The following is a 12,064-nucleotide window of genomic DNA, read 5'->3' as shown; positions in this document are numbered from 1 at the left end:
AAAAATAAACTTATTGTTAGAGCATTATAAAGATAGTAACATTGGATCACGCAGTGGTTATGGAGATCAAATAGCTGCTTCTTTCACTGGTAGTAAGCAATAGATAACTGTAATGCTGAAGCAAGTGTCCCACAAGACCAATGCCTCATTTGTGTGATCAAATTTTGACACGAAAATGTAGATATTAAGTAAGCAGATATAGTATCTCTGTTTTATATTAATGAGTTAGTGTTTATTAAGTTTGAACTTGCTGAACTGTGGAGTCTAATATTTTTTTTGTTTATAAAAGAATGTCTGACATGAACAGGGTGAGGGCAAGATTTCCAACCTCACATTCTTCTGACTAATTCTTGGAAGTTGGGAAGGACCATAGATTTTTTTTAAAAGGATTTTTAAAGCATTCCATGTGCTAGCTGCTGATAATAATTTTCAGTCATAGAGGGGTTTTAGTGGCTTTCATGACAACCCACCCTATTTTCTAATGCATAGATGTCTTCATGAAATTACCACTCCTGAAAATTTCAATGAAAGGCATTACTGTTAGGGAGGGTTAAGGAGGTGTGGGTGTGTGGTGTATGGCGGGGAAGATTTAAATCCTAGAAGCCCTGTTTTCTAGGTTCCTCCCCTCCCAAGCTCAGAGCAGTTCATTCTTGAACTAACTTGTTAGTAGAATATACATTGTGATTAAAATTGGCAGAGTACTTGATGGCCTCCTATTTGAGATGCAATATTAAAAGCTGCCCATTCAGGGATCTAAAAAAAAAAAGGATGTACTTGGAATCAATGCTTCAATTAATAATTGCTTCCTTTTGAAAATAAATGCAAAGCAGTGTTCATAATACTACAAATCCAGAGGTTTTCCCATTAACAGTTATTCAGCTCAATAACGAGACAACAACTGAAATCTAGAATAAATCTGAAACTCTGCTGAGTGTGTAAAGAGTCCAGATTGTCATTGTTTGTTTGTCCCTTCATAAAACCCCACAAACAAACCTTAATTCTTGAAAACTCATAATCTTAGGAAAACCATACATTTATAGTAAGAATTTTAAATATGCAACTATACTTAAGAAAATCCAGTTATTACCCTTATGGTGCAGTCAGTGTGTGAGACTTGCGTTTGAAGAGCTGAGTAGTAAAGCAAAGATGCAGCTACTTAATTTACCTAACATAAAAACAGAAACAAACAAATGCTTTCTGGAGTGTCTTTAAATGATAGATTAAAGATTTTGGTTAAAAAAACAAAACAAAACAACCAACTCTGAACCAACTCCTAAACTTCCAAGATTTCCAAATGTAGTCAAGAATCCCATGAAGACTGAAATGTAAAGCAGTCTCACATTTAATTCACTTTATTAATGCAAGAAGTTTGCAATTTAAAATAGATGGTGAAAAGGTTTAGGATTGGATTTTAAAACAAAGACCTGAAACTTCTCGAGGCGGCCACATCAGAATGAAGGGAGGGTAATAATTGGTGTTTTCTGTTGGCTGTTGCTTCACTTCAGAGCGTATTTCAGCTCTCACACACATGCAAGTATACACGTCTTCCCCACCCCCCCCAAAAAAAAAAAAAACACTGGAACTTTATTTTCATTTTTTCCAGATGTTTAGAGCCATGGAAAAAAACCTGACTAATGAATATATAAGAAGTTTTTTGCAACTGAGTGTTTCTCCAAAAAAGACAGTTTCTTGACTATAAGGATATTTCTTTTCTGAAGATGGTCACTGCTTTTCTAAAATAATATTCTATTTTGGACAAATTATAACGCGTTTACCTTCTTGACTGCGGTTATGTTGTTGTTTCATATTTCCAAAGCTTTCTGTAGTTTGAACTAAATACAGGAAAACATCTGGGTTCAGAGAGAGGAATTTGCCCCAGTAGATGTTATAAAACACCTTGGTTTTTTATTGGCACCTTTGGAAAAAAAAGTATTTTAAAATCAGGTAGTCAAAACTACAGGAAACATGCAGGTAAAACACCTTAGAAGGAAATTAGATTCAATGTGGGTTTGGTTTTTTGTCAGCTGTTTTGTTCCCCCCATCCCGAGACTGGGCTTTGCAGATTTTTGCGTATGTTCTGTATGTATAAATGGAGGAGGTATTGGAGAACTTGTCAGCTGTAGAATGGCCGTTAATCTTTTAAAAATCTAGATTGGCTATTCAGATGTGAAAATAGATGTTCATACATCTTAAAAGGAGACTGGTTTGTACGTCAGAAACGAGTTACACTACATTTATTGGTAAGCTTCTTATGACCCATTGATAAGGATGTCAGTCTCCAGCTGAGCACAGTGCTTCTGTGTCCCATATTTAGGTTTGCAAAGAGCGTAGAGCCAAAATTCCCCATCAAGTCTGCGTCTGGTTTTAACCATGCATGGATAGCCTGTCAGCAGAAGAAAAAATAACACATCTATTTTTAAGTTAGCTGGAATTCTGAAGGCACAAATCACCTGGTATTGCTGAGCAGCTTTGGCTGAATGTGTGCCCTGGTCACAGCAGGGAAGCGGCTTATTAACCTTTGCTGCCGCCTCCTGACCGGTCGGTGGTGATGCCTCTCAGAAGGGCTGAATGTGCTAAATTCCTTAGGAGTTTGGCCTAGAGTAGAGAAAAAAGTATTAAAATTTGTAATCTTTACATCAGCTGGTTTGGGGAATTTAAGAGCAGTTGTAGGGATGATTAATTTGTGATTTTTTTATTATTTCACTAATTCATTCCTAGCACTGTGTCCTGACGTTGGGACTGAGATTTAAATACTGAATTGGAAATATTCACAGGAAATAATGTGTCAGAGCCCGTGGGGTTCCCCCCCACCCCCCACCCCAGTAAAGCGATTTACACTTCATTAAAATCTGTAGCAGAATGAAACGTTTTCTGCTTGAAAAATTGCCTCAGTGTTAGTTAGCTCTGATGCCATCACCCACTGGAGTGATTTTGTGCTGTCATGTTAATTACTTGTCCCTTGCCAGTGTTACATGGGCTCATTCAGTAACATTGTTTTCCTGTAAGTATTCTTTCTAAGGTTGCGGTATTGTTTATCCTGCTGGAATAGCAAGCTCTTTTTATTTTTTTTTCTTTTTTCCTGTGGAGGATTAGAAGAAGGCTATATGAGGGCTTTTTTCTCTTGTTCTATATGCCATTTTAGCCTCTACAACCTGTGTTCTTTGTCACAGTCTTTAGTCTTCATCAATTAAAGGTAAGGCAGATATTGACCCTCAAAACAAGTTTCAACCAATGTTTTTAGTTTAGTTCTTTTCTCTTGTAGGGTCTTTTGTATGTTCAGGAGTCAGAAGTTCCAAGATTTTATTTAAACTTGGGGAAACAAGTTAATAAAAAACTATTTTATCTTGGTAAGATTACATAAGTTAAGAATAGATACAAGATTTTTGTAGCTTTTGTTGATGGGAGTATGGAACAGCCAATGTTATCTCATTGGGGAATTCTCTTAAGTTAGTACTGTCTACTGAACATGAGATGAATCTCCTAGAAATCAGGCAATACATGTTGCCTTTTTTTAATTTAATTCCTGGGTTTTTTTCTGAAATAGGCATAGTAGGTATACAAACGTAGTCTATACATACACACAGTAAGACTTTGAGTGGCTTCAGAGCAGGTGAGTGATGATAATGGGCCAATCATTGCATTAATCTAATATCTCTCTCCAAACAAATAGACCATTGCTTGTCACTTGCCAAGAGAGTGTTTTATTCTAGTTGGTGTCGGCATGGATGCTTCAATGCCTCCTTTATTTACTGTTAACTAGGAGCTGCATTGTTCAGAAATTCTGTATTTTGAGAGAATTATTCTTTGCTTGTGAATAAAAGGAGCTTCTAGAGTGTGGTTTGTAATAGTGCTGGCCCAGGCACCCTTGTGTTTTTTAAGGCACGTGACAGAGTGCTCTCTGTCTGCTCAGCATCTCTCTGAACTGTACGGTTTGCTGTAAGTTTTTAAATCTGTTTGAAAGAATGCATAATGTGTTTCTTTAAAAAACAAACCAAATCCACAAACAATAACAATAAAAAACGAAAACACCCATGAATCCCTACAGTATTCATTCCATTTACTTATTACATTATGTGACATTTACAGAAATCATAGTTTTTATTTGGTAATTTAAATTACTTTGGATGTTTGAATAAACGTGCTTTTATAGAAAGCTGCTCTTGAAAATGTGTTTTTAATTAGATGAAAGGTTAAAATGATCTTGGAAGTATGTCTACAGGATTTAAAAATTGTGGTAATTACCTATTTTCTGATAATATTTTTTAAAAAAAGAGTATTTCCTCCAGATTATTTTGCATGAATGTAAGATCTGAACTGTTACAGGTTGTCTTCAAAGTAGTCATTTTGACCAATTCCTTTCAAGATTTGACATTAATTGTCCTGTTGTGGTGTTTTATTTGTTTTTGTAACCTCTGAGGAATTACAAAGGAAGAGTTGGACTGTATTTTTGCTTATTTTGACAAAAATTCTTTTCTCCCCCCAGACTTGAGGAGAGACCAGCTCAGTTCAGAAGTTAACTACAGACCTCATCCTAATTTCCCGGCAGAATTACATTTGCAGGTGCCCAGTCCCTCAGTAAAGAGGTAACTAATACTGGCATTAATTTACTATGTAACAGTTTAAGAAATACTGAATGCCATTATATGATAGTAATCAATATTAAGCATGCAGAAGTTAAGGTACTGAATATTCTTGGCAGACAGTGCCTTTTGTATTTTACATAATTGATAGGGCGAAATGCTCTCTGATTTTGATGCTATCAGCGGAACAAAGTAGCTTACATAGTTTTAAACCATCTTACCAGGGTTTTAATATTTTTCTGTTTTGAATTTATATACTGCAACAGGCAGTGATTAAAAGATTTGTATTTAGCACAGTAACCCTATAAAGTTTTAAGTTTGGCAGATGGGAGAAAACCTAACTTCTGTTTAGAAGCTGCTGCCATACACCTGTTGTTTCTGGTTTGAACTGTGAGTGCTCAGTACCTCCCTTAAAATTAAGAACCTAACTACAAATTTAGCACCCGAAAATAAAATCTAGTATTTGAAAAGTGGATGTATCAGACTAAGCCACAGGTGTGCTTGGAAGAGAGCAGACGTCATGTTTGACATAGTCCTGAATGTTGAAGGAATTTGTCTTACCTTACAGATAATCTCTTGCAGAATTTTGGGGGGACACTTCACATTTTAATTGAAAGAAACCTTGGAGTGATTTAATACTTTTATTTTAAAGATTTTAATACTTTTAATCAAATGGCTGTATGTTAAGCAGATCCTAGTTGTTCAGTCAGTTTGAATATTTAAGCACTGTTACCAAGGCTGTCTCTTGGGAAAAAAAAATTAAAAATCTTGGGTTGTTTGAGCTTTTTCTTATGTTTTTATCGATACTGACATCCTGTATGGTTTTGTATTTTTTTAGAGCTGAAATATCTGAGACCAATAGGAAACTATTCCCATCATCAGCTCTACAGCCAGTTCTTAAAGACATTGTCAAGTCAGAACCTAGGAGCAAGGCAAATGAACAGAATGCTTCAGAGTGGCTTAATCCAGACAAATTTGAGAAGGTGAATGTGCCGGTATATTGTGCTGATGGTGTGTCCCATCCCTATACAGAAAATGTCTGTGGAAGGAAGCTGATAAACAATGACTTTCACTCCTCTTCCCAGCTGCAGTCTCATCACACAAAAACGTTTGGTCCCAAGGTGGGGCTGTCACCTTGTGTGTCACAAAATCTGTCAGAAAGGCCCATGGTGCTTCCCCCTGCCGGTGAGCATGCCGGGCACCCGCTCCGAAGGGCAGATGCTCATTGGGTGCCTGAAGCAGTGTACCAGAATCTTCCTCCCCCTTTACCGCCGAAGAAATATGCTCTGAATACTTCGCCAGGATCAGAAAATAGCTCGGCAGCTGACGTAAAATCGACGGAAGTGTTGCAAAATAATCCTTTAAGGCAAACGGGTACACCTTTAAAATCCACAGCAGAAGCAAGCGTATTTATAAACGAACAAAGGCTTAAAGAACCATTTCCAGGGAATGAACTGTTTGTTCATAAACCGGATTCTCCACCCCGCTTACCAGTTAATGACTTTTGGACTGTGTCCGAAAACTTTTTAAAGAAAGGATCTCGTCATACGGGACCAAGTGCTAGCTATGTGGACGGCAATGATAGCGTATCCCTAACGACTTATTTTTCAGTAGATAGTTGTATGACTGACACATACAGGATGAAATATCATCAGAGACCCAAGCTGTATTTTACAGATAGCGGAAGCTTTCACAAAGAAAAGCATTCTCCACCAGCTGGAGCAGAACTGAGTGCTACGTACCATGCTACTCTTGAGCCCAGGCGTCCCACATCCGAGCAAAGGTATAAGGCAAATGCAGAAGGCATACACTGCAGTAGATAGATTCGTGTTAAAAAAATAAATCTGGATCTGACTTTTGTATTTTGTGTAGTCTGCAAGTGGGCACAAACCTTGAATCTCTGTGTGTGAGATGGGTACAACTAGGTACCCAGTCGACTATACTTCGCTTTGGAGTTACAACTGTTTAAATGAATATGCAAATAGAGGTGAGAAGAGGAGAAGAGGTGCTAAACTTCTGGTTCTTTGATTTGTTATTCTAGTTGCCTTAATGCTTACCTCTGTTACTCAGCTTGTCTTCTACAGTTTGTATTAAAAATGGTCCCTTTGGGTGTACGCATCTTACAGCAGTGGGATCAGCCAGATGTTACTAATTTTGTAAGATTTACTTAGCTGCAGTTTAAAAAGCATTCCTTCAGAATGTGGTCACAACGTATTTAGACTAACAGAAATAAACATACTACCATACAGAATGCAGTAAATGTAGCTATAATAGAGCAGTATTTGTCCTGATAGGAAGCAGGAGGTGACGTGGATTTTTTTCAGCTGACTTCTCTGAGTCTGTGCTTTCACAAACCTTAAAGTGTCTTTAATACAAGTTTACCCAGAGAATTTCTAACTTTTTATTTGAAAAGCCTTAATAATAATAATAATAATAATAATTCTTTAAAAACTGTTCTGGTTTGCAAGTGTTAAATAAGTTTTTCAAAGGGAGTTCAAGTAAACTGCAGTAAGAGACTGTCCTATTAATATACCTGCTGTTAGTGTACATTTTTAAATGCATTTATCAGATTTGTTCACCCTATAAGCTATATACTTTAACTTATTAACCTTAACCCCATAAGCTACAGATACAGCTGAATAGGATGCTAATTTTGAAATAGTTATCATGGAACTACGAAAGATTAATTTTATGAGGTTTTTTTAGATATATTTACTACTTATGTTCAGTTCTGATTTATTCTACAATTGCATGCAAAGTCAATGCTGCTATTTATTGAATTTCCTATTTTTTCAGTTTGACATTTTGAGGAATCTTCAATGGGGATCAGTCATTTGATTTTACTGACCTTTTTTTCTATTCAGAGCAGTCCTACACGTGGATATGTTCTGTCTTTGAGCAAATCGGGCTGACTGAACCTGCAGCTGTTCAGGCTGTTGGTGGCTGAAAGGGCTCGAAGAGAAGAGGTTCCTCTCTCTGCTCTGGCACTCAGCCCTGCAGTTTTGGCAGCTCTGGCATCTATGTGTCTTTTGTTAACCTGACTTATTTCAGTAACAAAGAGGAGGATTTATGTGGCTTTTATTTGGTGAATTAGTTCTGTGCACTGGTGTGTTTAGTGAGTGCTGAGGCCCAGCACATGGCCCAGTGAGGACGGCTGGGGAGGAAAGAAGGGTGGACAGGATTTTACTCTCAACAGCAGCCCCGAGCATTTGAAACAACTCACTGTGATTTGCAGTGTCAGAGGCAGGGGCCGAGAGTTCTATTTCAGTCTTACCATAACACTGAACGACGTATAATTTGGATCTAATGTCAGCAAAGCATGACACAATCCAAAAAGGCTAAATTTTACTGTTATCCATATTAAGAGTGTTAACTTAGGGTGCTGCTGATATACATCTAAACATCAATGCCTTTTAATTATGAAAATAATGCAAGACGGTTAAATATGCATCAGACACTCTTGCTTATACTTGCACTGTTAGTCAGAAAGGCTTTTTTATGTTTATAAACCGTATGTATTTTAGTGCTTCAACCAAATGTTGGCAATTGTTTAGCACAATTATCCAAGGTATACATTTAAACAGTAGTTTTGGTTATTCTGTGTCAAGGTTGGGGGGGTTGTGTTTTTAAAATTACATGTAACTTACAGTAGAACTGGAACATGATATATGCAACAAACCAGGTATCTCAGATTAATCTTATTTCTACGTTCTTGATCAAAACTTGTAGCACTTGGGGAAAAAGAAAAGATTACATCAAGAATTTGTAGTGCAAATAATTATTTGTGTTTAGGTATGGCTGCTGGTAAACAGCAACCTTAAAAAAATTATCCTTTTGTAAGAAAATCAGTTGAATACAGAAGAATCTTGAGAATGTAAGAACTTGGAAGATTCCCAACTAATATTTTTGAGAGAGGTTTCAGAACCTGTAAATTAAAACTTTTCATCTAGCAATGCTACGTTATATACATAGCCAGTTAAGGAAAACTGTCTTCTAATACTTGTGTAAAAACAAAGATTATTGGAATTTGTAAATAATGTATAATTTGTAAAATGTTTTGAAAAAATCTTGTATTTAAAATGACAGTATTTTTATGTATGAATAGCACAGCAACAACTGTGAATGATGTTAGAACACTTATTTTTAAACATGTATAGCAATGTTCATACTTCTGTACAACAAGCAATATGAATGCCTATTACTGATACCAATGAATATGGCTTCCAGTAAGCACAACTGGTAAACTTATTTTTAAAGTAGCTGTGGTAATTTAGATGTACTTCAGTCTCCTTGCTTTGCTTGAAACAATCTTACCAGACAACTTTCTATGTGACCCATGTTTACTGGGTATTTAATTATAGTAAATAGACAGCTAATTGAGGCACCTTTGTTTTTATATTTGACTCTGCACTCCATGTATGTACGTACATAATATTTGCTAATATGTGATAACTTGTTTTAACTTACCTAGGGTGCCTATTTATATTTTTATAAATGTCCCTTTCTGGCTATAGATTTGTATAAGAGCCTAGACCATTTTTGTAACAGTGAAGACATTAACAAGTCTTGTAATTAATATATTTTTAAGTCTTTAGAATTATTTTCTTGCAAAGTTCTGCTTGTTCAAACTATCAGATAAAAAATTAAAATATCTTTGTCTTCTTTTTGTACTCTACATTTTCCTAAAAAAAAAAAGTGCCTTTAAAAATGTAGTTCTGAAAAGTGACATACAATAGTGCTACTACTGGTTGAAAGTTTTGCAGAGATGTGGTTTGGGTTACCTTTTTTGAACAGTGAAATTCATCTTCTGAAGTATTTTTATCTATAAAATCTAGGTTTCTAAAAACCTATAAAATGCATGAAGCAATCTTAATACCATAATCCTGCAGCTGTGATAACTGATTGATGAGTTACACAAGCCTTCTACCTTGCTACCTTTGCTGTTATTACTGTTAAGTGAAATTTGCCTTGATGTATGGATTCACATGCATGAAACAGCTTGAGTACAATGCATCACAAGCCTGTGCATTTGTTAGCTTTAAGTATTTTCAAGCACAACCTTATGCATCAGATCTGACTACAGGTGAAAACTAAACACTAGAAGAGTACTTGAACCTTTTTCACTTTCTGAAGGCTAGTAAGGCTTCTCACCTGGTTTCCTTGCCAAAGGAGAAATGGAACATATTACAGTGCTTCCCTAGTAGACTGTTCCCTTGAGATTTCCCTGGTGAAAACACGGGGTGGGGGGGAAGTAGTAAACTTGTCTTTTAGTAGCTTCATTTGAAGAACTGGAAAACCTTTTTTTCTATTTGTAAGACTGCAATCACAGTTCAGTGCTCTCCTGCACCATGAGTCAAGAACTCTGAAACTGCTTATTTCACAGCCAAGATCATAAATGCCAGCAAGTACAGGCATCTATTCTTAAAGTGCCGATCTGACTCATAAAGCAAGCCCCTGTGAATGGCAGAATTGTCTCCAACAATGAAAGAAAAATAGAAAGCATGCACATATGCTGACTTTAGCATCCCAAATGTTATTTAACTTGAGTGTAGCCTGTTTCCCTTTAAAGTGTTAGAAGATACTGAAACACTTTACACTTCAAATTCTCTGAAATCTAGTAGTTTTATTTATTCCTGAAAAAAAACACCCCAACAACCATGAATTTTACTTCTCAGAATTAGAAACTACTATGCACAAGGGAAAAATAAGAAAATGGAACCCCTGTCATCCATAGTTGGAAGACTGTCTTCCCTAAAGCCCAGTCAGCTGTTCCATGTACTTAGCTTCCTTTTCTCCCTCCCGAGAATGCAGACACTCCTTGATTTAACACTCTTCTGAAAGTCTCCCTAGAGCAGGGGTCTTCAAACTACAGCCTGCAGGCCAGATATGGCCCCCCAGGGTCCTCAATCCAGCCCCTGGTATTTACAGAAACCCTCCCCACCTCCACCCTGCCAGGGGCTGGGGGGAATCAAGCAGCCACAGATGACTGCCTGCCACTTAATGCGCCCCCTGTTTAAAAAGTTTGAGGACCCCTGCCCTAGAGGGAGACAGACAATTTTGATACAGCATGTGAAAGTTGAAACCTATTACTTACCTGTTACTGTCTGCTTGGTCATCTGTGGCAGGTGCACGGAAAAAAGGGTACATCACCTCTAACCCACCAGCTAAAGAAGGCTGCGCTTGTAAGCTAGCTCCTACAGTGCTTATAGTGAGGAAAGCAGAACCTGTTCTATCTAAATCAGTAAGTGAGGACAGTATGAACACTGTTGCTCTGTATAAATGCTGGCATGTTTCAGAAAGCACAGTAACTGCTGAAGATAGGATCTCACACAGGCTATGGTGTAGAGAAAGGTGTAATAGAAAACCAAACAGTATCAAACCCTTGTGATTAACACACAAAGTTACAGCTTTCCCAGCTGTGTATCATCTGTTGAGGGGAAAAGCTGACTTACAACTTCAATCTATGCAAGAGCTGGGTTTTTATTCTCAGCCACTCTAGTCTGTCCTTTCAGTCTATTTTTATTCAAACAGTACATATCTTCACTTCCGCTTAACAAACCTTTAGGCACTAATTACAAAAGCACAGTCAAGTTGTCTTACGTGACCTTTAAGGAACAGCTTAGAAAAAAGTAACAGGGTACAGGTAAAAACCTGAACAGTAATACTTGTGATACAGCTACAGATACATTATGATACTAAGTATATATGTGCCTCTTGCATTCAGATGCAAGTCGAGTCTTGTTCCCGGCTGTTTATACTGCACAAATGGTCCTCCTCTTCCACCGCCTGCTTGCGTAAGGTGCATCCTGTGATTAGGTAGTGGCTCTAGGAGAACAGAAAGAGGCCGGTTACTTCTACAGTGTCGTACAGCTCTGCAGAAGATGCAGCGAACGCAAAAGAAGCATCAAACATACTTTCTGATTCAGGAAACGATATTTTTTTGTTAATTAAATAATCGAGCTGCTGGCTGTTTGGAATTAGTTTTGAATTTCTTCGGAGGCATCTGTGCTTCCCAGGCCTCCGGACGCCAGGCTGCTGGAGCAAGGACAGCCGGAGCCGCCCGGCTACCGAGAGCGGGGCCTCGGCTCCCCCCATCCCCGGGCCGCGCCGGGCCACCCGCCGTCCCTTCTCCCCCGCTCGGCCCGGCGGAGGGTGGGGGCAGCCCGACCGAGAACCGCCCCCCCAGGCCCGCCACCGCCTCACCTGGGCCCGGCGCCCTCAGGGCAGCAAGTAGATGAAGACGAATAGCGCCAGGTCGAAGAGGACGAAGAGCCACAAGTCCAGCCAGTAGGACTGCCCCGACAGCGACAACGCCCGGCTCCGGCGGCGGCGGCTGCTGCTGCCACCACCCGCCGCGGCGTCCCCGTCCTCCTCGCCCCCCTGCCGCCGCGCCACCGCCTCCATCTCCTCAGGCTCCGTGGGGGCGGGGGCGGCCCCCGCGCACGCACCACCGGCCCTTCCGCCTGGGGAGCCAATGAGAGCGC

The 12,064-nt window shown here is 38.7% G+C and overlaps 1 protein-coding gene and 1 long non-coding RNA gene across 7 annotated transcripts in view; one reads left to right on the top strand and one right to left on the bottom strand.

The window, feature by feature from the left end:
• The window catches only part of USP53 (ubiquitin specific peptidase 53), a 40,982-nt gene extending 30,920 nt beyond the window's left edge, over positions 1 to 10,062 (top strand). For 4 of the 5 annotated variants that reach the window (XM_080373548.1, XM_080373547.1, XM_080373545.1 and 1 more), the window contains 3 exons: positions 4,484 to 4,583; positions 5,419 to 6,363; positions 6,453 to 10,062. In XM_080373548.1, coding sequence (XP_080229674.1) covers positions 4,484 to 4,583; positions 5,419 to 6,363; positions 6,453 to 6,549 — 1,142 coding nt within the window. In that variant the 3' untranslated portion in view covers positions 6,550 to 10,062. Of the gene's footprint in view, positions 1 to 4,483; positions 4,584 to 5,418 lie in introns of all 5 variants that reach the window. The other variant, XM_080373549.1, reaches the window with a different exon arrangement.
• LOC308058194 lies at positions 5,803 to 12,012 on the bottom strand. 2 transcript variants are annotated; one of them, XR_013925708.1, is made up of 4 exons: positions 11,784 to 12,012; positions 10,675 to 11,405; positions 6,323 to 6,390; positions 5,803 to 5,939 (listed from the first exon to the last, which is right to left on the bottom strand). It is a non-coding gene; the product is annotated as an uncharacterized lncRNA (long non-coding RNA). The 2 variants fall into 2 exon arrangements; XR_013925709.1 differs by lacking the exon at positions 6,323 to 6,390 and having other exon boundaries at positions 5,816 to 5,939; positions 11,784 to 12,010.
• Positions 12,013 to 12,064: the final 52 nt, after the last annotated feature.

This window comes from Falco punctatus (assembly GCF_963210335.1).
Source record: "Falco punctatus genome assembly, chromosome: 1".
In the NCBI taxonomy this organism is placed as follows: Eukaryota; Metazoa; Chordata; class Aves; order Falconiformes; family Falconidae; genus Falco; species Falco punctatus.
Note: the sequence above shows the minus strand (reverse complement) of the source record. Positions and strands in the feature narration are given on the sequence as shown.